This window comes from Cricetulus griseus, chromosome 3, assembly GCF_003668045.3.
Source record: "Cricetulus griseus strain 17A/GY chromosome 3, alternate assembly CriGri-PICRH-1.0, whole genome shotgun sequence".
Taxonomy (NCBI): domain Eukaryota; kingdom Metazoa; phylum Chordata; class Mammalia; order Rodentia; family Cricetidae; genus Cricetulus; species Cricetulus griseus.
Genome location: NC_048596.1, coordinates 216538052 through 216564913, shown reverse-complemented (window position 1 = coordinate 216564913; position 26862 = coordinate 216538052). Strand labels below are relative to the sequence as shown.

At 35.8% G+C, this 26862-nt stretch overlaps 1 protein-coding gene across 3 annotated transcripts in view; it reads left to right on the top strand.

Annotated features, from left to right (window-relative positions):
* Plxdc2 (plexin domain containing 2) overlaps positions 1 to 26862 on the top strand; it is a 401026-nt gene that overhangs the window by 183468 nt on the left and 190696 nt on the right. For 2 of the 3 annotated variants that reach the window (XM_035442806.1, XM_035442805.1), the window contains exon 3: positions 14220 to 14366. The exons of the other annotated variant lie outside the window; for it this stretch is intronic. In XM_035442806.1, the coding sequence (XP_035298697.1) occupies positions 14220 to 14366 (147 nt within the window). The remainder of the gene's footprint in view (positions 1 to 14219; positions 14367 to 26862) is intronic. 3 annotated transcript variants of the gene reach the window in all.

Sequence of the window (26862 nt, the reverse complement as noted above, 5' to 3'; positions counted from 1 at the left end):
GAAAAAAAGCTCTTCTAACTATCTTGTAATTTTATTGCAAGATGTAAATGTCAGCTTTATAAACTTATGAGTCTTTCTGCACAGTCAGCAGGACAATATTGCAAAAACATTCATTTGAATCCAGCACTGGTAATTTATAAACAAAATGACTGAAGATAGTGGCTTTGCTTGTTGCTCCCTTTGATTTTTAACTTTTAATGACTCAGTGACCAAATCCTGTCTCTTCATGTTCTGCCCTTATTTAAACTCTGCATTAGCTACCTGAATTTAACTAAGTTGCCAAGGTTTTCCTTCTGATGAGATTTTAGACCAATTGATCACTCGACCTTGGCTTTGAAACTTTTATTTAGAAATCAGTGTGGTGATTTATATTGCAAAAAGTGTCTCTGTCGCAAAGGAAAGCTCTTTTGGAGACTATCTAAAACCTATTTATTTTACCCTGCATATGATCTGAGTGGTCTCATCTCAAAGTGAAAATGCAGCCTCAACCCAGGGGGCAGAGTAGTTTTGTACTTACAATTACCAATAATGCCTCAAAATTTTGTCTTTTAAGCAATGCCTCAAGAGGCTTGAAGATTATTTATCTATTCCCTTGTGTTGTTCTATAACCTGTTGTTCTATAACTCTAGTCTGTTTAATAATGAGGACACAAATGGAGACAGAGACCCTAGACAAATGACCAAAGCCATCTGAAACCCACTATCCCCAATCTCTGTGCTGTCTGGCTCCAGAGAAATAGTGTGCTAAGATAACAACATTGTGAGCACAAATGAGGTCCTGCTCAATTCCGACTGGTGGTCTGCTTGGTTCTGCTTTTTCCACAGTGGCAGAGTCCTGAATTAATGGAGCACATTCTGAAGTCTCCAAATACAGGATATATCTTTTGCCCAGCACAGAGAGAAACAGATGGCCCAGGAGATTTAGAGCATGGAAACTTTCTGAATGGTTAATAAAATGTATTCATTGTTATCCTTATAATGTTTTGATCACTAAAATAAGGCAAAGGACATGGAGTTGATAGAGAGAGAGGGAGAGAGAAAGAGAGAGAGAGAGAGATTTTAAGATTTGAGAGTAAGTAATAGAAAAGTATAAAAATAAAGTGTTGCAATATTGTGTTTTAAAGGAAATTAAGAAAATTAATGAAGATTAATTAATGAAGAATAAAGGTGGCACATGCTTTTACTCACAACATTTGGGAGGCAGAAGTGGAGACCAGCAGAGAGAGAGAGAGAGAGAGAGAGAGAGAGAGAGAGAGAGAGAGAGAGAATATAGAAATAAACAAAGACCAAGAATGAGGGGTCATCATTCCTATTCCATTTAGTGCATTGAACAGTAGCATTAATGTGATGCTGGAAAATACCCAATTTTCATGAACATAAAGTAGGGGTTTGGGCAGTGGAGAATGTGCTAAGGAGACTAGGGTAAGAGGGATATCCTTCCAGCCTTATTTGTGAGAAGGACTTTGGTTTTATTTTAAGAGTGACAGGAAATGCTCATTAGAAAAGAGGGATGGTAGGATTAGGTTTCTGTTTTAAAGGGTTTTGTTTGATAAGTCAGCAGTATACCTATAGAGGCTAGAGTGAAATGAATCATCAGAAAGGCAGGCAAACAGAAGTGATGAATAGGCTCATAGAGGCCACTGGATCAAGTGTAATTAATTTTTAAAGCAGGGAAAATACCTGATATCTAAATGGTATGGTGGAAATGGAAAGAACATGGACTTCAGGGTTCTGCAGGAATGCTCCTGTGCCTACCTTGATGGGACACCAGGTGAGCTACTTCATATGTTTTAACTTCAGCTTCTTCTTTTTTAAAAAAGGGGATGCAATTTACAGAATTATTACAACTACTAAATATATAATGTGTATTATATATCAAGCCAGAGCCTTTGAATATCAGGAGCTCATAAACATTAGCTGCTCCAAAACATCAATTGTCATAAACATGTGTTTTACGAGCATTCTTGGTTTTTAAATAAATAACCAAAATAACCAAAAATAAATAACCAAAAATAACCAACAAGAGCCCGCAGTGACAATGGTGGATGACGGAGATGAATACTTGCTCTGTTTAGTGGACTTGCCAGTTGAGAATGTATGCTTCAGTAAATGTTAGTGAAAAATGATGTAGACTACACAGTTTTCAGTTGCCATGAGCTATTTAACAATGGGAGTATCCAAGAATGCTTAGTTTAACAGCAATAGTAAATAACTGTGCTTGATTTCCAGCATACATTCTCATGTTTATATTAAGTAGTCTCAATCTAGCACTGCATCTTTGACTACGACAAAAACTAATTTTCATTTCATATTACTGAAAATTGAGAATCGGAAAGTTATTTCCAAAATGACCTGGAATGGAAAGTAAAGTTCAGTTCTGACTCTAAAATTGAACAGTGATGTCAAGCTTCCTTAGACCATCCCACTCATTACTGGTCTACTCTTGGTTAGCCACTTCATGAACATAGGGGGCTAAGCTTTTGAAGGTACAGCTTCGTTAGGAAATGGAGAGAAAGATAAAACCGAAGAGAAGCAGCATTTTCTGTCACTAAGTGCATAATAGCATAGGGGGAAATCTGAACAATTTAAAGTGCATTAATACATCTGTCATCTGAAGTTCCAAACTGGAAAGTCTGGGAATTGTAATAGTTACCTTAGAATCAGAATGTTGGCCAAGATCTGACCAGTTGGAAGATATGCAGCTTTTCCACAGCTGATGCCTATGTGAAAATCTTAACTGGGTTATAATTTTAGTACTGACTTTTCAGTACATTTTCCCAATAATTCTTTTAAAATTACAAATGATGTTCAGTTCACTCTCCCTCCCTCCTTTCTTCCATCCTTCATGAAATAATTATATCAAGACAGACAACTGTGGTCTTTCTGAAGGCCCTCCTATAGCAGAAGGCTTAAATAGCAGTTTTATTAGTTCTAGAAATTAACATGATTTTTTAAAGGTGACACATCTGAAGCTTCTTTTTATAAATTTAATAGAGGAAACACACAGGTGTGTGTGCATATATATATATATATATATATATATATATATATATATATTGCACAGATTGAACTATGTTTCTCTTCAAACTCATGCATTATAGTCCTCACATCCTATGTCAATGTATTTGAAACTAAAGCATTTGGGAATAATTACGGTTAAATGAGATCTTAAAGGTGGTTGACCTTATTCCTATAAGACTACTGCTTTTATAAGGGAGAAGGAGCAAACACCAAACTTGCCTTTGATTTAGTGAGCCAGAGAGTGGTGCTTTACAAGGTAGGGAAAGGGCCCTAGTAGGAAGCCAAACTAGTTGGAGCTTTCACTTTGGAATTCCAAGCCTCAAGAGATGTGAAAACTGCAAGAAGAACCCTAAAAATAATATTGGAACATACAAGAGCTCAGACAATCAAAGTATTTCTAAGAATGAACAAAGCTAGAGGTGCCTTGTTACCTAAAACTATACTACAGAACCACGGTGACAAGAGAAGATTGTAGTTGTCCCAAAGCAGGTAGTGGAAATTGAAACTTAATAGAGCTCTCAGAGATAATATCACGTAACTATGGACACATAATTATTGACAAAGGTGATAACAAAACATATACTAGATGAAAAGGCAACCATTCCACAAATGATGGTGGCAAAACTTGGTGTCTACCTACAGAAAGATGAGACTTGTTCCCTATCTTTCATTATGCAAAAACAAAACAGAACAAAAAACCCCCACTCAATTCAAATTATTTTAAAAAAACAGGACAAAACAAAAACACCTTAGTTGATTGCTCAAAGTGCCAAAACTGGCCAAAACTGCTAAGGGAACACAAAAGTAGAATACTTCAAGCTATATGTATAGGCAAGGTATCGTTGAATAGAACCTAATAGTACTAGAATTAGTTCAAAGAACGGACAAATTTGACTATATGAAATTCTGTAGCTTCTGAACTTCAAAAGAGACTATCAATAGAGTGAAGATACAGCTCACAGAAAGGGAGGCAATCTTTGCCAGCTATACTTCAAAGTACAGTAATCTAAAGATACAAAGAACTGCAGAAATTAAACATACACACACCACTGTTCCTCTCAATAAACAGGCCAATGGATTGAATGGACACATCTCCATCTCATGAAACTATAATGTCTAACAATTTTTTAAATTTTATTTTGTTTAATTAACATTTTTCATTTATATTACATAATGACCACAGTTCCCCCCTTCCCGCCTCCTGTTCCTTCCATCCACCTCCCCATCCATTCCTCCATTCAGAAAGGGGCAGGCCTCCCATGGGCTTGAACAAAGCATGTCACACCAAAAGTGTTCAATGACCTTAGATATCAGAACAAAATGCAAACTAAAAACTACTTTGCTACTCTGAGCCCATTCAGAATGGCTATTTTCAAGACTATGACAACAAATGCTGATGAGGTTACAGGAAGACTTCATTCCTGTTTGTGGTGTACACTGTGTTGTCACTATGGAAATCAGCTTGGAGGCTTTGGCCACAAAGCAAAATAAAACAGAATTTACCAGAAAATGGATGGGATTGGAAAATATCATATTAACTGAGGAAACTTAGGAAAGAGGAACATGTTTTCTCTCCTATACAGATCTTGGCTTCTAAATGTTAAATATGCATGTACAAATGGGATAGGTGTGGGTAGAAGCCAGGAAACTGGAAGGGGGTCCTGAGACGGGACAAAATGGCTTTAAGATGTGCAGTGAAGAGGACAATAGATATAAAGAGGAAAGGCGACTACTTGGATGAAGGGACACAGTGGGGAAGAGAAGGGGCAGAGAGGGCAGGAGAGAAGATATTATATAGGAATAAAACATGGACTTTTTGTCAGTATTTCTTTGGTGATATATAAACATAGCATTGTCATTGTGTTAGAAATTATAAAATTGTATGCTATAAAAACAATAAATTTTATTTGTTAAATGTCCCATCCTATGGCATTTTGTTAAGGATTTCCAGGCTAGCTAAAGCAGTGTATAGATAATTCAAGTACTTAACCTAGCACACCATCCTTTTAAAATGATTTTTTTAACTCTTTTATTTATTATTTCTAGTATATTGTCAGAAATATGTTGGCATTTTTTTCTTTTAATGTGCCAAATCCTGAAATAAAGAAATGTGTACCTTTTGTGCTTATGTTTGTGGAACAAGTCTCTTTTGATTTGTATAGTTTGATAGTCATTTTTTTGCCCTGATTATTTAGGGTGAGATAGTCTTATTGTCTTAAGACTATGTATCTCTCTAGATATGAATTTTCAAAAGCTCATTATCAATGTCCATTGATCTGACTATTATAGACCAGCTTTTTGTTTAGATTTTAAAGTACACTTTGAAACCCTAAGCATTTGTATGAAGCAGAATATGGCATCTCTCACAGTTTATCAAGTTGGTGTTTATCAAAATGGGAACCTTTATGAATGTGGACATACAACAATTTCCACTTCTGAAAAGAGATTGTTTTGCTTCTTATGAAATTGTGTATTAATAACATAGTTTCTTAATTTTCCTGATTTTATTTTTATTGTAACATTCTGAGTCCATTTATGGTAATTATTACTTACTTGTAATTGACTGAAAAAAACTCCACTGCACCAAGAATTACAGAGAAATTCAGTGGCACACCAAAATGAATACGATTTTGCTAATGACAGTGATACTGCACATTTGAAAATGGTAGTGCGTTTATATGTAGCGACCCATAATTTATTGAGTTCTCACAAATGATGAATAATATACCCTCAGATCCTTAAATCCAGGGCGAGAATTCCATGACTTTGTGCCAGTTGGGAGGCCAGTATATAGCTTATTGAGAAGGATGGTCATTCAACTACTAAAATGGAGACAGTATTAATTAGAGCTTGCTAATTTCATTGGTCCTGCAACCTATGAACTTTTCCTTTTTTTCAAAAGAATCACTTAATTCAGGCTGAGTCTTCTGCCCCATATCTAGTTATCACTTCCTATTTTTCTTATGTCAGACAATTTTAGGAACTTTGTTGAAGAGCACTCAAATTCACTCTGACACAGACTAAATCTAGAATTCGGAATGATGTTAGAGACAAATCAGTTCCTCAACACAAATGACGGAGCCATATTGTTTGGGTGTTAAATTTCTGAATGTTATTAGCGCTCTTATATGTATTTTAAATGTTTTCAATCATGTAAGCCTGGTGAGTTTGTGAAGCACTCAGTATTCATTGTTAACTAACAAAGCACTGTTTGACTTTGGCATTGCTTGTCTCAGTTTAGAAGAAAAAATAGAAATGTCAATAATTCATTCAAAACTCTAGCTTAGATACTTTGTCTGGCCTCTTCTGTCTTATTACTGTATGCCTGGGCATAGTCTACTGGGCTTGTTCTAACAAAGGCTGAAGAGTTCTACGTAAAAGATAAAATAAGGAATACAATTTCCACATGGAAAATACATAATTTCATTTCATAAATGTTCCAACAAGCACACATACTAGTGTATCCCAAAAATGTGTGTTGGTCTTGGCAATTACTTGAATGATAATCTTAGTTGTGCAGTGACTTTGAAACATTGAAAGTGGTTGCCTTTTGTTTCTCTGGCCATAACTTTTACACATTTCTACGGAGTATGCTAGACAATGTCATTTGTGAAAGAGGTTATTATCAGGAAAGCATAGCATTTTATATGGAAATATAGCTAGAATCCTATATTTTTTAGGATTCTAAAGTTTTTTAGACTTTACAGCAATTTCTCCCTCCTTTAACTTTACATTTTTAGAGAGAATGAATGAAACTATTGTGAGCAATTGGTAAAAATAAAATAAAATTCACACAAAACTCACAATTGAGCTACTGATAGAATTGATATACCAAGCTGTAAAACAGACAAAAGTAGTAAAATTAAATAAGACAGGTAAGTCAGTAAAGCTCCTTAGGAAAGTGATGAAGGCTACATAGGGAATAGACATAGCATGTAAAAGATGTGTGTGACAAGAGACCATGCAAGATCTGATATATCCATCAGCAAGTATATTGATTTCAGTTCTTCCAGGTCAACAGCAATAAATGGAAATAAATGGAATTGTACATCATGACATTGTTCTTCATGACTGAAGGGGATATTAATGTAGTATTTGCTGATGGATATTGAAGGCTACTCAAAAGTAATACGTGATTCATCCAGTCATTTCTGAAATTGTCTGTGACTTATTTAATACTTTAAATCCTGTTCATTTAGTTCATTGGCAACCCAGCGGATGAAAGCTAAATATTGTCATTAATTATCATTTTGTTAATATAGAAAATACTATAACTTGGACATATTCCCATACCTGTACCTATACATCCTTTTCTTATGAGGAGATGGGGAAAAGAGGAGTACAGTGTGGTCTTTATCCATATCTCTTTTCATGTGCTCTACTCTGTCATATGCTCTGTAGTGACAGCTACTGTAGAGTTCTAGTGTTTTTCATCGTGTGTATGACCCTACCTGAAGGATGTAACTGTGTGATTAACACAGGGTACAAGAAAGGTCACACTAATGTGAACCAAATGGATAAGTGAATATACTAATGTGTCAGAAGTCTTTACAGATCACGCCCAGGAAAAATAGAGTTCAGATAGCCATATTCTAGTTTGATGTCTTTAGGCACACCCATGCTTACATTCTATAAGCTCTTAGTTACCTGCCATTCCCCTGATCAAAGATGTTGGAAGGTAGCTTTTTCTCTGGCCTATAAACCAGACCCCTTCTGAAAGACTTTTAACATGTCATGGAAATAAAGAAGCAGGCTATACTGGATGGTAACTTAAAAGAAACATGACTATGTCCTTAAAAGTAACACCTGTTGAATTGTAAATAATTATAAAATCTAAGACTTCCTTTGAGTAACTTAAATATTCACTTCCATTCTTGTTTTCAAAATGTCTCATTAGGAATTACTGTGCCTTAGATACATGAAGTAATTCATATATAAATAAGTAGAAAATAAGAAATGTGATATGCTCATGCCATTAGTGATTATGAAAGTCCAAAGGTCTCTTAATTTTGGGTGAAAATGGATATTTTCTTATATTTCTCTTATATTTCTCTTATATTCTCTTATATTTCTCTTAATTCTAAATTTAATTTGCTATCCATAATACAAAGTATTGGACTTTATGTAAGTCAAAGAAGCTAATACACTATAGAAAATATTTAGTTCAATTCTATACATCAACTTTGCCCTGAAATAATTCAAGTTATTGACCTTGCAATTCTGTTGAGTACCTAACTTAGTGTGTGTAGGATTTTTCTTTTGGAATTTTTCAATGTACCTACTATAAAATTGCAATAGATGTATTTGGTGTTCACAGCAAAGAACCTTGTAACTATTTATATGTGTTCAGATTATTATTTCAAAAATTGATTTTTAAAACTGAATACATTGATCAAAATACATATCTGGAAATCTCACAGATAAGTCTTTTTCCTTTGTAAAATCAAGAATTTTCTAGTTTTTTGTGTACAAAGACCAACAAAATTCCTAATTTTAAGTAACATGTTAACAATTAAAATTTCAACTAATATTTATTGGGTAATTATTCCCTCTAGATGCCATTACTTAAAAATAGCCCAGTTAATATGCTTAATATATTCTACACAAACATATAACATATATTAATTATACATGTATCTATACACATAAACAAACATATATAATCAGACAGGATTAAGAAGTAAGGAACTAGAAATATCCAGTCACATTTAGGTAAATGTAATTTATAAAATTTAGATGTGCATGAGTATTATATTGAGGAAAGTAATGAGTTCAATATTTTTGTACTGGCCTTTGGTGACATGTAGGCAATTCTAAATATTCAATTTCAGATTTCTGCCTCCAATGGTGATCTTAAAAAATGAAAATTTTATGCCAAGTATTTCTGTGCTTTCAGGTTCATCTGTTAATTAACTGCTATGAATCATGGACTAATCATGTTAGTGTATTAATTATTTTGTGATCACAATGCCTAACAGAAACAGAAGGAACTAAAGGAAAGGTTTATTTGGGTCACTGTTTTTGTAGGACTTAAATCCATTGTGATGCAAGGCATGGCAGTTCAATGGCACAGGATCGTGTAGAAGTGGCAGTTCACATCTTAGCGGAGCAGGAAGCAGCTGACAAGACAGGACACAGGTCTGCCCATAGGGACTCACTTCCTTCATCTAAGCTTCATCTCCCAATGGCTCCACAAGCTTCTCAAATAGAGTCATCAGCTGGAGAACAAGCATTCAAAACAGGAGCCTGTGGGGGGCATTTCACAGTCAACACATAACAATTTGAATGTTATCACCACATATTCACGTTGGAAAGAAATTACATACCTGCGTATAATTGCAATAATTGCATGTGACCTTTTTTGAAGTATTCTTGTCACAGGGAAGGCTCATCATCAGACCTTTTGACATAGCTTCTGCACTCCTACATAGGGCAGCACACAGCTAATTGCTCACTGAAATCACTATGGTGGGCAGCTTAATTACTGCCTGGTTGATAAGATAGTAGGTATTAAATGTTCAAGAATTTCACACTGGTGGAAAATTTTCTCTGTATCTATGTGTATAAGAAAGATGCTGCCTTTTATTTCAAATATAACTTGGTAGAGGAAAAAATTTGAGTCACAAGTTCATTTTCTGATTTTTTTTTAGATTTTGTTTCCAAGGGATGTTATGATGGTCTTAGATTTTCTAGTGTCTTCTTATTCTGTTTTATAACCTGACTTATCTCTTTTGGATATCTATACAATTGCTCTTTGAGCCAAGTATGGTGATTCATACCCATAATGCTAGCACTTGGGAGGTTGCCATGAATTCAAGGCCTGAGCTATTTAGTAGGTTCTAGCAAAAGTGTCAAGGGAAAGAAGGGAGGGATTGTCACAGGAAAATTCACAGAATACACAGTTTTGTTACAAATTTTCTGACGACTTTTCCTAAGGAAGGAGACATGATGGAAAGGGGAAGAGAAGAGGTGTGGAAGGAAGCAGTCAGAAAGTAGAGAGAAAATATTCATGCCTCCTTTTATGTTCATCAACCTGTCTTGTCAACGTCCCATTCTTTTTTTTTTTTTTTTTTCCAAGATAGGGTTTCTTTGTGGCTTTGGAGGCTGTCCTGGAACTAGCTCTTGTAGACCAGGCTGGTCTCGAAATCACAGAGATCCGCCTGTCTCTGCCTCCCGAGTGCTGGGATTAAAGGCGTGCGCCACCACCACCCAGCTATCAAGGTCCCATTCTTATGGCATTGTTTAACCTTAATTACCACTATAAAGACACTCTGGAAAATTATAAGCACGCTGGGAGTTGAATCTTTAATATATGGATTTTGAGGCAGGGTCAACAATGTTTATCACATAGTATCTGCCCTAAACATGCTTTCTCACTGAGATTTACTATTTTATGCTGTTTGTTTCCCAAGACTATGTGAGCACAGTCTGAATGCATTTACATTTCTCACAAGTTTCTCTTTTTTTTTTCTTTTAGTACTCTCACTCTCCCCTTTCCTTGGGTTTTGTTATTTATCACACCTCTTATTTTCTTATAGTAGCACATAAATCACACAGAACTAGGTTTTTTTTTTCTATTTATATCCAGAAAGTATTATTTACACACATGGTACTTAAAATGTCTTTATGTTTAAATAAATAATAACACACATGTAAAAGCATTCTTTTAAAATATAATATACTTCCACATGTGTAAAGACTAGCACATGGATGACTGTACAGTAAGTTCTCAATTTCTTGTAGTTCTCAGAGAAATACACTTGAAATTCAGATGTCATTGCTGCATCTAGAAACTCACATCACCTGCAAATACAGAGTGTAATCAAATCGTTCAGCAGCAATGGCAGAAAACACTGAGGTTGGGCTGTGTAGACTGATTCTTACAGGATGCCTGTAGCTATGGTGGCCTGTCCTCAGAATGGTTTGGAGGATGCCCTATGTTGCTCTACAGCTGCAGATGTCCAGGCAGTTTTTGACAACCTGAGTTTATTGCATTTAGACTCACCCACTGAGACAGATACTTTCAGAAACAGTTGGTTTCCTAAATGAATTGCAAGTAGGCACATCACAGTGGTGTTTTTTTTTTTATTGTCTCTGTTATTAGAAGTAAGTTTTGCTTTAGAGGAGAAAATAAAAATCTCTGTGCCCAGAGTGCCTTCCAATGACTCTTTAAGTATCATTATGCCTAAAAATGACAAAAAGTAGTTGAATAATTTATTGGTGCTAAAATTTCACATTTTTGAGACATCTATTTTATGGCTTTCCTGAGTATCTGAGACAAATGCCTCTCTGGGATTTAACAATTTGTGTGTCTATTTTCCTAGGTAAACAATAAATTGCTTTCATCTTTGAATAAAAGTTGCCATGACAACTTGGCAAGCTTGAGCTATAGAAGTCAGTACCAAGTCTTTAGCTTAACTTCAGTATTTTCAAGACCTGGTATTGTTTTGAAAAATTCTGACTTAGCTGAAAATTAAAGGCATCATTTCACTTAGCTCTATTGGTAATACATATTGCAGCCCAAATGGTGCATAATTTTGAGATAATTAATTATATTGTTATATTGTTATACATCATGTTAACTACAAATTATTTGCTTAAATATTACAGAGATTAAGGAGAAAACCAGTTCTTTTGCTGTTTACTTCTATATTTTTGTTGAACTCCACTCTTAAATGATGAAATTTTATGCATTATTAATTCTATGTGAATTTCACCACATCGTAGAACCAGTTACACAGTATGCCTAAAGATTGTATTGTGGACCTTAGTGTTACTGAATTTATTACAGTTTATAATAAACTAGTAACAAACCAAAATTGAGCTTTTACTCCAAAACCATCTTTTATAATATTCAATAAAACTAAATAAGTTATCATCATTTGCTCTTCCAACCAGATGCCTTTTGCAAGTTATACAAGACTCCATTTCTGTGACTTCAGAAATTGGGAATGTCTTTGTTTTCAAGACCTAAAGGCTTGTAAAACAACTTATTCACTCTTGCATAATTTTTATTATGGATAAGACACATGTTTTAAAAATCAGGATTCCTCTACTAAGATGACATATGATAAAAGAAGTTGAACAAGTTCATGCAGATAATCACATAACTGGAAAGATGGCTTTTTCTTTAGAGTTTGCCATTTTGTCCTTCTTTCTGTGTGTTACCTTTATTTACAGCAGTCCCCCCATGATGCTAAAGTGGCAGCTCTATCTATTCTCACATGTAGACATCTGAGCAAGAATAAGGGAACTTACATCCTCTGAACTCCTAAATACCTTGCCAATGGTGGACCATAGGCCCACTGATATTCACATATGCCCACTGAATTTTGTGCTGCGCGAACAGTATGACTCATTCTCCATCTAGTGAAGAAGTGGGAGAGCAACACAGAGGGGGATTGAGCAGATACTGGGAAGCCAACACAATGCTTTTGGTCCTCACATGTTTTGTTATGAGGATCCTCCCAGATTCAGGGCATCTCATTCTCATGTCTTTTGAGTCTCCTCTTTTCTTCTTTCTCTGCACAAGTTTCTTGCACTCAAAATCTAACTAGAATTTTACTTATAAATTTTATTAAAGCAAAAACTCAATTTCTGGTTAGCATTCATCACCCTTGGCATTTGCATGATGAATTGTATTATTTCTTTGAGGAATGATGCAAAATCCCTTTGATTACTGAGCATTCTTTTACTTTCAATAATCAGTTGCTGTACACATTAACCTGGTGATATCTAAAGACATATGTGGGATTCTGATTTTGACTCAGTGGCTTGATACTTCAGTTTTACTCCAGTAACTCTATGATAATAATTATATTAGACAGAATTCACTCCTGAAACTTTATTGCCCAAATCGTAGGCAATCTTCTCTCTATACTTTTTTCTCATATTTAACTCAATGTCTTAAAATGGGTTCAATTTACACCTCAAATCGGTAAGCCCCATTTCATTTGTTTGTGTGTGTTTGCATGTAGTCATACATATCCATGGGGCATATGTACATTTCAGGACACTGGATGCACATATATGTATAGATACATACAGACGCCAGAGGTCAATGCTGGGTGTCTTTCTCTATAGTTCAACAGCTTTTTTATTTTGTTTTCTTTTTGTGGGGCCTTTTGTTTGTTTTTTGTTTGCTTTTTTGTTTTTTATTTATTTTTTGATTCAGAGTTGCCCACTGAATGTGGAGATCACTGACAGGTTGCCTGGATGGCCAGTGAACTCCAGTGATCTGCCTGTTCCCAACCCCTTCATAATGCTGAATGAAAAAGCACATCTCCTTTTGTCTGGAAGGATGGCTCAGTGGTTCTTCCAGGGGACCCAAGTTGGGTTCGAAACACTCTGGTTAGATAAGTCACAAATGCCTGTAATTCTTGCTACAGGGGTATCAAGTGCCTTCTTCTGGCCTCCAAAGGTCCCAGCATTGATGTGTACAGACCAACACATCAGAAAAAAAAAAAAAAAAAACAGAAAAAAGTGCATATTAATGCATGAAATTAAGTATCTTTTAAAATGATGTGTGTGACATGTCTGACTTTCTATTGGGTAATTGAGACCCAAACAGAGATTGTAGTATTTGCCTGGCAAAGTTTACCATGGAGGAACTATCCTAAGACCCCCCCATAGGCATCACTGCATGTATATGATCATTATTATCCAAGTGTCATATGATTTTAAAACATTTATTTTCCCCATTCAGTTGGAAACATGAAAAAGAAAATCTCTGTGCAAAGCACTGTATAAGACACATATTGAGAATTCAAATAAAAGTAGGTTTTAATAACAGAAATTAAGCAATTATTTGAATTTCTAGAACCATTAACTAAATTCAGCCCCAAACATAATTTTTTAAAGAATTAATTTTGTTGTCACTCAGTGTAATTATAGTTCTTATCTTCAGTAAATATTTCTAATTTTGTCTTGTTAGCAGTTAAGTGTCTACTATTACTATGACTAAAAAGAAATGTATGGTGCACAGAATATGAATTTGATTATAAGTTTTTTGTATTTAACTTTTTCTTCTAAAGAGGATGACTTGTTTTACATTTTTCATTTCAATTCATTTCTTTAAGAGTCTACTTAAACAATTTGCTAGATTGAAGATCACTGATATATTTAATTACAGAAGAACTCTTAAATAAAATTAGTGGAAACATTACAGTTCTTAATGTTCATCATTTTTCACCAATGCAGGAGGACACAGATCACAATTACTACATATCTCGGATATATGGCCCAACGGATTCTGCCAGCCGAGATCTGTGGGTGAACATAGACCAAATGGAGAAAGACAAAGTGAAGATTCATGGGATCCTGTCCAATACTCATCGTCAAGCAGCCGTAAGTACTTTGAGATTTAATATTTCTTCTCTTCAAGTGAGAAAAGTAAAGTGTCCAATTACTATGTGGTTGTTTCCCAAGAACTCAGTTCTGTGATTGCCATGCACAACTACATATAATATATTAAGGAAAACAAGAGAACTGTTTGGATAAACTCATCATCTTTGCCATAGTGTGTCTGATGGGTTACATATTATATTCCAAGACATGATTCATATTATATCATTTTCGGTTTATGCAACACTTTAAAACTTGTTTGTGAATCATATCCCATTCTTGGGTTTATTGTTTCTCATGTTAAGAAAAAGTAACAAAAAGCACCAAATTGTTATATGAGCCTGTGATCATTATTTATCAGTGGCCACTCTGGTAGCAGATAATTTATTCTGAAGCACCGTTTTGACATATTCAAGTAGCATGAAGTTACCATCAATTTCTGAGTCATTGTCCAGGACACATGCTTAAATTAACTTTATGATTCAGATATTATTGAAAAGGGTTCCACAGTCATATACCACCCCATACATATCTCACATACACACACACACACACACACACACACACACACACACACACACACACACTAAACAAAATAGTTATAAAATTAAATATAATTGGTATCCAGGAGCTGAAGATGAGAAAGCTGAGACATGAAAAACCAGGAAGCCTACTTACAGATATCCAACTAGGATGTAAATCAGAGATGCTGTAGTACATATTCAAACTAGCAAGGTTTGCTAAATGTATGTTAAATTTAAACATAAGAGACTTCAGGTGGCTCAGCACATGAAGGGGCTTGAGCTCCATCCCCTTTTGGGATCCACTTAGCAGAAGAACAGAACCAACTCTTGCAAGTTGTCCTTACGCCTCCACACATGAAACATGACACAAATTTATCCACAAATATGTATACACACAATTATAAATAAATGCAAAAGTTGATAATGCCTGATTCCAGGAGGTTCTTTGGTGATCATTTCATGGTTAATACCATATTCACCATTTTAAATTTTTCTGGGTTTTACCAACATGGGTTTCAGTGGGCACCTTGTTGCCCAGTAGGCCTGAAGACCCTCAGTTCAAAATGACTTGAAACCTAACACAATAAGTTTAAGTTTTACATTGCTATTGTCATTATCTCTCAAAAAAAAAAAAAAGAATCAGGAGATCAGGAGAGTCCATGGTAGCATGTACTTAGAGAGGCATCAACTTCATATATGTTCATTATCAAAATTTTTGGTAATGACCTTTACTGTGTATGTGTGAAACTCCTCATTTCACATCACAGGGGCAGTTAAATGAAAGATAATTATAATTCCTGATGAGCCATTGGATGTTTAACAGACAGGTTATGCTTTTTTGACTTAGAAGAAAATAACTGTCTTGCCTTGCTAAATTCTGCTCTCCTTTTTCTTTTCCCTATTCAGGCAATCCTAGGCAAAATGGCCAACCTAGAGCTGATTCACTGTGAGATTTAGAATAGATCCTCCTAAGAAGGGGAAATGAAAAAAATGAGATTAGGACAAAGGCTATCTGGAATTTGTTACTTTTGTTAGCCTTCTGATTCCATCATAGTGCCTAAGGGTGTAAAATAGACATTCAGAAGTTTGAATTTTGGTGTACTTTTTACATTCAGGGTCCATGAAGTGACAAGTCCACTGTAGGTTGTTGTAAGTAGTTTCAATCTAAGAAATAAATCATTGTTCAAGTAGCTAACTTCTTGCTTGTGGAGATAACAACCATCTGTTTCTGTGCACTCCCAAATTTGAGGCAGATTCTGTGCTCTGTCTCTACTCAAGATTTTCTTCTCATTAGGTTTGTTTGTCTTGTGACTTGATGAAAATTCACAATGCTATAGACAATTACTTTTTTCTTATTGTTCCTGTGGAGTTGTGTTAGTTTTTTAGCACCTTTTAGCACCTTGGGCAGACCTGTAACCAAAGAGAAGGACCTGGGCTTCTCACTAAAACTTATCTGCTTTTCCATACATTCATTTTACATGTTTTTCATAACTAGAGGCCTTTTTTTAAAATATACTCTCCAAGTATGGTCTTGGCTTGTGCATAAATTCCATTGCTATCACAAAGAACAGAAACACAAATTGTGATAGACAGTGTCAGAACTGTAATGTCAAAATTAGGTTGTCTAGGGTGCCTCAGTAAGGCCCGACAGCTTTCACCTCTTAGCACACACACACACACACACACTCTCTCTCTCTCTCTCTCTCTCTCTCTCTCTCTCTCTCTCTCTCTCTCTTATATACACACACAAGCATACACAGGCATGTGTAAACACACAGGCACATGAACACATAAATTAGCATAGTTAAATACAGACATAGAAACTCAAACACATGCCACACATAACTGAATAGACAGAAATGTTCACACAAAAGCATACATGATCACTCAGACAGCCACAAATATACACAAAAAGACACACAGAAACAAACAGGAGTTCACACACAGGTACACATGAACACACAAGGCACACACAGAGACACATACATAGGCACTCATAGCTATTCTTCCTCTAGATTTTCCCAGAGCTTTACCAACTGTCAAGAGAAAACAGAAAATGGAAAGCAGGGTGTAATGATAAGTCTTTCCATCAGCTGCCTGAGTTCCACGCTCCCCCCCCCCGCCACATTAAGGTCCCAAGTAACACACAGAGACTTATATTAGGTACAATGTTTCTGACCAATGACTAAGATTTCTTATTTGCTAGCTCTGTCTTAAGTATCACCCATAACTATTAATCTATATATTTAATAAACTTACCTTATTGGGGACGCCGGCAGAATGTGTCCTGTCTTCCTGGAGGTCACATGGCGACTCCAGAGAGCAGGAGGAAAAGGAAGAGAACAACTTCCTACTCGTCCCTGCTTATATTCTGAGTCTGCCTTCTATGCCACTTCCTGCCTGGATCACAAGACTTTACTACATTTCCCAGAATCCTCCTTGACTCCTACTCCAGCCTAAATTGCTGCCTCATTGGCTGAACAGTACTTTATTTATTAACCAATAAGACAAATATATACATAGAAGGACTTTCCCCATCAACAGGGATGCACGTAAGGAAAGATTTCCTCATGCCTCATAGACAATTCTTGATGGAAAGCTCTTTAGTAATTTGGGTATAAGCAGAATTTAAATTTAAGCCCTAAGGGAGGCATGTGACTTTCTTCAGTCTTATCACTGATTTGTGTAGTTTGCTTGGTCCTGGGTCCACATTCAATCTATAAATTAGACCAGGAAAAAAAGATTTTTCTAGGGAAAGACCCAGGGGCAGCTAACTAGTACTGTCCTGAGTAAACAGGAGATAAAAGCCAGAAGCCTGAACTACCCTAAAGAAGCAATGCTCACCTGCTTCCTGATTACCCAGAGTCAATGAGAGGAGGGAACAAGTCAATGTCTTACCTGTGAACACAATTTGATGAAAATGTGCCCTTCTATGGCCATGATCTATAATTTCCACAATAGTTTGGAATCTTCGGTGTTTGTTCTAGTGAGAAAAGAGAAAGGTAGAAATAAAATAGATATTTTCCTGTTCTTTTGCAATATTTCAGAACAAAGTAAAACTTAGAAATTATTTAATTTGTGTTTGACAAGTCATAAAAACTCAATTTCCTTCTATCCTGCTCTTTGTTTTAAATCATTATCTACAGTATTTATGTAACACATACGCATGACAGAATCTAATTTCATTCGTCTTCAACATCTCCATTGTATATCTGTTTATGCTACATTTCTTCAGTCACCACTTAAGATCTGTGTAAAGCAGGTGCCAAAGACTAATTTTGCAGTTCACAGATTAAAGCAAGGAGCCTGCCTTCCTAAATGTTAGAAAGTGAAATTTTTATACAAACCCATAGCATATGGCAAGCAATGAGGCAAACATTCAACACAAAAAATTCTTACAGTTATTTGAGTACTTTTGTCCTTTATTCAAAGTCACACATTTATGAGGTGGCTGTTCTATACATTTCTGATTGTAAGCCTAGAAGCCAGCCTGGACTTGTTTCTTCTTCTCTGGATCAACCTTTCATACTCTGCAGCTCTACAAATGTCTTTATATTCTCATATCTACATTACTTTACATGATGCTGGTTGCACAGTTTGATTCAATAGACAAATATATTAGAAATCTTTTGTTCTGAAACCACCAATGCCATTCTCAATGGAAACTCACAGAGAATCATCCCTATATTAATGCAAGGTACCCAGCATTGGAAATTAGGAGACCTTGGCTTCCATGCTCATTTTCTCTGAGTTTGACCTCTTTGTACCTCAATTTTATAACTTGAAAGAAAGAGATAAAAATATCTGCCTACCTATCCAGTGTTATTGTGGGATTAAAAAAGAAATCATCATGAAAGGATGCTGAGGACCTTAAAAGATTAATGAGTTTATAGAATTTTGTTTTCAGAAAGTTCTAGTTATTATAAAAAAATAATAAGAACTGTCTGCCTTGGAATTAAGCTCATTATAGCATGCTGACCCAGCATACAGAAAACACTAGGCTTGTGCCCCATAACTGCACAAACTGGGTGTGGTGAAGATGCCTGCAATCCCATCATTGGGAGGTAGAAATAAGAGGATCAAAAATTGATGATCATCACTGGTTACATAATGATGCCAAGGGCAATATGAGGCAGTATGTCAAAAGTAAAGAAATCAGTGTCAAAACAAAAAACTAAATTAAAAAAGGGGGTTGGAGACATAAAACAGTGATTAAGAGCTTGTGTGTGGTTTGCTGAGTTCATTTCCCAGCACCCATATGAAGAGGCTCACAACAATTTATAACCCCAGTATCAGAGAATTCAGTGCCTTCTTCTGTCCTCTTCAGACAATTGTATGCAGACATGAGCATATTCCCACAAAGACACTCACATAAATACATACATACATACATACATACATACATACATACATACATACATACTAATTGGAAGTAAAATAAATCTTTTTAAAAACAACAGGATCACAATAGTTGAAATTATGAAAACAAATTATTGACTGTTTGAATATGGCAAGAAAGGTGTGCTGCAGGACTGGGCTCATTTCTATGTACAGTTAAAAAAAGGTTCCTTATGGCCAAGATGCAGAGTGCAATGGAGTGGACAATAACCCTTCATTGAGGACTTAAATTTAAATCCTATTTCTTACCAAAATGATAATTCATTAATAAGGGAGTTTCTAGTAAAATTGACTTAATTTCACTCTTTCAGGAGGTAGGACAGGGTGACCAGAAGTCAAAGGGATATGATAGGTGGTGGTTCAGAGTGACCAGAAGTCACAGGGATATGACAGGAGATAAGCAACCTCGTAAGATATTGAGGGCAGGTTCAGGTTGAACTGACACCACAAGCCTTCTTGTTTTGTTAAAGTTGTGAGAGTGAGTAAATTCACCTAGCAAAATATTCAGAAGCGTGACTACAGACTAGATCCTGTTCAAGAGTTTGGGTCTTCTGACTCAAAGAGGGAACTTATGTTTTTTGTTTGTTTGTTTTTTTATATATAAAACTGAGTGGTGCAAAGACACTGAAGTTCAAGGTTATGGCTTAGTTCAAAAGGCAGCTTAGATGGGTCTAAGTCCCTTTTCCAGGGGACCAGATAGAAAGACAGATATGCCAACAGACTGACAGATTTGATAGTTGATGAAGGGTAGAGGTATGGAATCAAAATGTCAGGTCAATGAATGGATTGCTGTACCTGAAAATGAAACTGTCACAATTGTACTCCATTATCTCACTGTACCTCCTTTTGCTGGGCTATTGTAAAAGTACTTTTGTCACTATGAAACACACTCTGCCTTCATTTTTCTTTTCTCCTTTCTTTGATGGAAGCATTGACATTTTGAGTGAGAAACCCCAGCAGAATGGATTGCTTGGAGCACTGTTCTTTGCTCATTTCACTCTATTTGAATGTAGGTAAGGTTTGTAATGAATCCAGATGGTTTTTCATCTGATGAGTGTTTCAAATTTTTCAACTTTCCTCCATGATTTATCTGACAGCTTGATGACATTTAATAGAAAAGAATAACCTGCAATCATTCCCTTTCACAAAACTAATATAACTAGAGTAGTGTTGGCCCACCATAATCCCTCAATTTAGTCAACTTTTGCTGATAAGTATGGAGATATATGTTACTAGTCATGCAGTTACTCTTGTTGCCTTTTCTGAGTGTAGAAATCAAACTAGACTAGAAGGAGGTTTACACAGCCTGTAAGAAATCCACCATGGCCAATTTTATGGAATTTTTAAGAAAATCATTGCATTTCAAAGTAAGAATTTGTCATAAAAATATGTTTTATGACTTGAAGAGATGGCTCTGCACTTAAGAGTACTTGCTGCTCTGTCACAGAGCCTAAGTTGTGTTCTCGACACACACATCCCATGGCTCACAACCATCTATTTAATTGGATCAGAGGCCCTCCTCAGGCTTCTGTGGGCATATAAACACAAGTGGTTTACGTGCATATACTCAGGAATACACATAAAATAAAAATAATTATTTTTTTAAAAAAATTAGTGCTTGAGTTTATATTTTATTGCAGTCAAATATGTTTTCTGCATTGAGGTATTTCAGTAGGTAGGGATACAATTTATAAAACTAAAGGTAGTCATTGGAGACAGTCTAATATATTCTATGATAACTATGCTGGGTATAAAGTAATTCTAGCTAGATATACATACTCAACTTTTGAAAGTATGAAATGAGATAAACACTCTACATTCCTATTCTGTCCTGCTCATCTTTCATGTTCATGACTACAGTTAAAGGGGAGGCCCTCAACCACGTCTCAGGTGAGATCGGTAAATCTCATTATTCTCCTACTTTTCATCAGAGATTTTCTTCTTCTACATATTTTTTTCTGGGGGAGTATTTAGAGACCAGGTTTCTTTGTAGTTTTGGAAGCTGTCCTGGAACTCACTCTGTAGACCAGGCTGGCCTCAAACTTACATAGATCCACCTCCCTCTGCCTCCCAAGTGCTGGGATTAAAGGCATGAGTTACCAATGCCTGGCCTAATAAGTTTTCCTGAGATGTCTTCATGAGAGTTTGTAGACATTAAATGGTATAAATTTAGATAGCATAGTATAAAACATACCCTCTTCCTGGGGTCATCAGATGATAATGATTTTTATGTGTCTTGTAAGAGAAAAAACTCTTTGTAGCAAAAAGTTTAGCAAAATGTAAATGGAATATAATGTTCATGGGATGAACTTCAGGTATGTGTTAGGTGTTGTTTGTGGAAAGGGTCACTCTTTTTTATGGCATTTAAGTAAGTGGCATTTGTGCGGGGGTGGGGGGTGAGGGGTGTAGAAGTATTTTCTTTTTGTTGCATGTCTTTGTCTGTGTGGTGTGTGTGTGTGTGTGTGTGTGTGTGTGTGTGTGTGTGTGTACCTGCCAGGGCATGCATACAGAGATCAGAAGACATGTTGCATAAGTTGATCTTTTCCTTTTACCATGTTAGTCCTAGGGGTCTAACTCAGGTCCTCAGGCTGTATATCAAGCACCTTTACATATTGAGCCTTCTCACCAGCTCAGGCTGGGAATACACTTTACACTGATGACAGCTATCAAATACCTTAGCTTTGAAAATCAATAAGTTAGCAAAGGTAGTATAAATTTAAAACTTAAAAATCTTCACAAAACAGAGACTTCTTTGTATAATTTTGTAAATTTAATTTAAAATTATTTACAGATCCAAGTTTATCTCTTTCAAAAAGAAGAAAAATAGGAGAGAAGAGACAATTAAGAGTTAAATTTGAACTTAGGCTAAATTTCATTTTCAACGTGTAATCAAGTTTTGCATTATTTAAACCTGCTGATGAACTTCAACCACTGTATTCCAAACCTTCTCAGATGAACTGAGAAACTGCTTGATGAAATGATGGGCCAGGACCTTAGGACCAGACAGCTTGGCTCTGAGTATGCCCACTGCCAGCAACTACTGTGACCTTGAATGTGATGTTTATCTTTCTTCATTTGTTAAATGGGAATAATAACAGCACCCAACTTCTAAGATTGTCAATAAGATTCAATGATGCGGCACTTGTGCTATGCTTAAAACAATGCCCAATCCAATGTTAAAAGTGTCTTCTTTATTGATAGTGATATCTAGTATGCAAATATTTAACTTTAAAATAGTTATCTCCCAGTGGCTGGAAATTGGGAGCTTTATTTTCTGAAGGGAATACTGGAATCTACTGAGGATATGAAGGACATTGTTGAGCTCTGAGTAATACCCACAGGAATGTTTTATTGACCTACCATGTTTGAGCATCGCTGATGCAGGACTGGGTCAGCCATGTTTCCTGGTGTACTCAGGCAGAAACAGGGTCTCCCAAGTCAGCACTTCAGTACTTCAACCACATAAACACACAGAGAGGTGATATTATCACGAAATCTATCTGCTTGCCATTTTATCCTTTTTTACACTTGCCAAAGTTTCCTCTCAGCAATGGTTTCAGAGTTTCAAATGCTACATGTGTAGCATAGAACTTCCCTATCCAAAATGAAATCCAAGAAACAAGACAATGACAACAGGACTGGACATTTGTGGGAACTGCAGGGCTTTATCTCCTATCGCTGAATCCAGATCTGAGTTAAGGATTAGATGAAAGTCCAACTTGATGATCCAAGTAATGTAGTGAGTTATCTAAGTAATGTATTACATTACTTCAGAAAGTATGGTTGGGCAGTTATTTCTAAAGGCATGGGCAACTCAATGGCAGCTATATCACCAAAAATGTAGCAAGCATGAGTGACAACTCATGAAAAAGCAGGAAGCCTGCAGTTCTCTGCCTAACTTCTCAGGCATCTGGAGTGGGTTTCTTCTACCCAACAACCCCACCCCCAACATTTGTTTAGTGCTCATATAACCATGGGGAGGGGTCCTGTGTAGCTTGTTGATTACAGGGACTTCTTATGACTTGTGAGAAACTGGATTTATGTTTGTTGTTTTTTTGGTTGGTTTGTTTTTGTTTTTGTTTTGTTTGTTTTGAAATGGACACATGATACTAAATTGAAGCACAAAGAGTATATTCAGTGGAGTTCAATAGTTGAATAGAATAGTTGTAGGGACTTGCCTGGAAACTCCTTTCCAACTTACTACATTGTGGCACACCAATGAGTATTTGTTGACTTGGGGGAAACAAAATGTGGTGATAGTTTCCTTAATCTCTAATTCTGAGGAGCCAATGTATCTGTTCATGGTTACATTGCATTTTCAAGTTTATGAATACTCCCTTGATGAGTGTTGATCCATATGAGGATTAATTAAATATAAGTTCATTATGAACAAAAATGTTAGAGAAATTAGAATGTCTAACTCTGAAAATCAATTGGTTTGATGGAGTGTACTTGTCAAAAGACTAGCCAGTTCCCAGGTCTGGGTCTACATATTGACCAGCTCCCTTACACGAACATTTTGACCTTCTAATTAGGTTTCCAATGATCTCAGTTACTGGATTCACAATCCATACCCTGTTGACCACTCCCATAATGTGAAAATTGGTTAAAATATCCCAATTTTACAAATCGTACGTAAGATGAGTCCTGTTAATTATTCTGCATGCTACAGTATTTCATTTTGGATTGTGTGAGGATCATTTGTTGCCTGGAGGAAGAATCTACCTTAAATCAAAATAAATTTTCATTACTGGTATCTACATATGCATATATCTCCATATTCTATTATCTCTTTAGTATTTTCCTATTGTACAAACCCCTCATTTTATCTTTTTCTACTCACACAGCTGTACAGTCCAGAATCACTGTGTAAGAGAGATACATTTGAAGAAATATGTCCTTAGGCCATGCAGTCATTGTGTAAAGATTACAGAAGTTGAGAGTTAAGTGTATAGATGAGTTAAGTAGGGGACCACTGTTTTATCTGTGGTTGTAGATAACTGGAACATTCTTACACAGCATAAAGACATGCTTAAATTTGTAATACTCCATTGTCTTTAAAGTCTATTACTTTGGAAGGTAAATGAATTTCTGTAACTTCTCATTAGAGAGGAAGACAATACAAATAAATTTTAAAAATAAACTGAATGGAAGTCTAGAGACTCAATCTCTGGATCTATCTGGAATGATAAGACATAGAAGCATCTTATCTCTTAGTATGAGGGAGCGGAGAATAGAATTACCAATTAGCTTAGGGAAGGCAGAAATTCAGTGCCTTTCCCACATCTCACACCATGGCGTTTGACACATGGTATTTTGTTAGTGAAATAATTTTCATCTGAGAAGAGTGGTCTCTGTCACTTTCAGAGTTTCTTTTTTTTTTTTTTTTGCTTTATTTGGCCTTGTGAGTATGTGTCCTGTCTAAACATATTTATTCCTACATTTTGAAGAAAATTAGGAAAAATACTAGGCAATGGTACAATTGGATATGTCATTTATCCCCAGAACATCCTGAAGTCTACACTCAGTTTCTGTTGTATTGTTTACTAAACTTCTAGAAATGTGTACCTTTGCTGAGGCTGGCCCCACAGACAGCAAGCCCCCATTAGACACAGTGAGTATTTTATATCTGAAAAGACATGAATGTCTGCCAAGGTTTAACTTTGAGGTTTTAACTAATTTTTAAAGGATACAACCACTAGTATAAACAAGATATAACTATCAAGACAGTTTTGAGTCACATATGTTTACTTTGCAATGATAGTCCTACTACGTTCTAATGGTCTCATTGTATGACTTCTTTGCAGAGCTCTGCACTGAGATAATTTCAGACATCTAAAAACCTGGAAAAGTTTCTCAGAGCTCCCACATAGCTTTCTCCTCATCCTATAAAACTGCCTTTACAATAATAACATGATGGTTAATTACAGTTGTCCCATACTCATAATTAATCTATGTGTTTTATTCTAATTTTACTCATTGTACATCATCATCTAGCTATCACCCTTTTTCTCATGCAGACTCATATACGAATTAATTTGCATTCACTTCCCACGTCTTTTTATGACTTTTTTTTTAGCTTAAATTTCCTCATGGTTAATTAAAGATGTCTTCCTTTAGCAGGAACACAATGAGATTAGAACTTTGTCTTTCTATGTGCATCATATTGGGAGGTACATTGACATGGCTAAAATTGGTAGCCATAAATCCTAATCCCCTAAAGCAACAAGGCTGAATAGGATGCCCAGTAAGAGTCAATAACGTCTTGATGACCCTTCCTTCATGGATTGGACAGCATTGTTATTTCAGGCTTAGCTAGTTGTTAGAAAAATAAGTTTGCTCACCCCTTGCCGCTTCTCTTAGATGCTCCTTTACCCATGTGCCTTAACCATGAGATGATCAATCAAGAAGACATTTAACACATCTAACCTCGACATGAGACTGCCTAGGCTCTAGTTCTGTAACAGATAAATCTCTGCTTGTTTGTAATTACATAAACTCAAGCTTTCTGTTTCTGTGCAACAAAACAGATAATGCCATGTGTGAACACAGTGTGTTTCCTTGGATGTCAACATCATTACCTGCTGAAAGAGGCAGGCAATGATAGGTTCTCTTTCTTCAATACAAAATTATTATTATACTTTTAGTAAATAACATTTTTTTTGCTTCTCCTTGCACGTTTACCTAATTACCTAATACGTTTCACATTCATCATTTTCAAATACAGATAAAAATACTTAGCATGTCTGGCACATTAAATGTTAATTCCATTCTCCTAACCCCTGTAAATATAGTACTTGTGGTTATTTCAAAGCAGCCAAATGAGAGCATTGTAATATTGCTCAGAAATATTACTTTTAGTCCTGACAGCAACTCTACTAAAAAACAATTTCCCTTAATTGGCTTAATTCTTTATTATGAAAGCACTTGATAACATGTTCAAATATTGAGGGAATACATAATTTAATAATTTTCTGTAGTTTATCAAGAACTAAATGAGGGCAATTTTTATTTAGGGAACTAATTTTAAGGAACTATTGATGTGATAGACACATTCATGAACATAATTCATTGTTAATCATTATTGACTCAGTGCTTATAGAGATTGAGGTGACATTCAGTCATTTGGTCCTATGAATCACTTTTTCAAGGATAGTCTTAATATTGAGGATAAATGTTTATAAAGTCATAAAGCCACTGCACTGGCTAGTTTTATGGCAATTTGACACAAACTAGAATTATTTGAAATTAGGGAACCTCAATTGAGAAAATTCCTCCCTAATATCCAGCTTTATGGCATTAGTGGTGGATGGGGAAGGGACCACTTCATTGTTCAGTGCTGCCATCCCTGGGCTGGAGGTCCTGGGTTCTATAATAAGGCAGGCTGTGCAAGCCATGATGAGCAAGCCAGTAGCACTCCTCCATGGCCTATGCATCAGCTCCTGCCTCCAGGTTCCTGTCCTATTAGAGTTCTTGTTCTGATTTACTTTAATGATAGACTGATGTGGAAGTATAAGCCAACTAAACCTTCTCTTCCCAACTTGCTTTTGGTGATGTTTCATCACAAAAATAGAAAC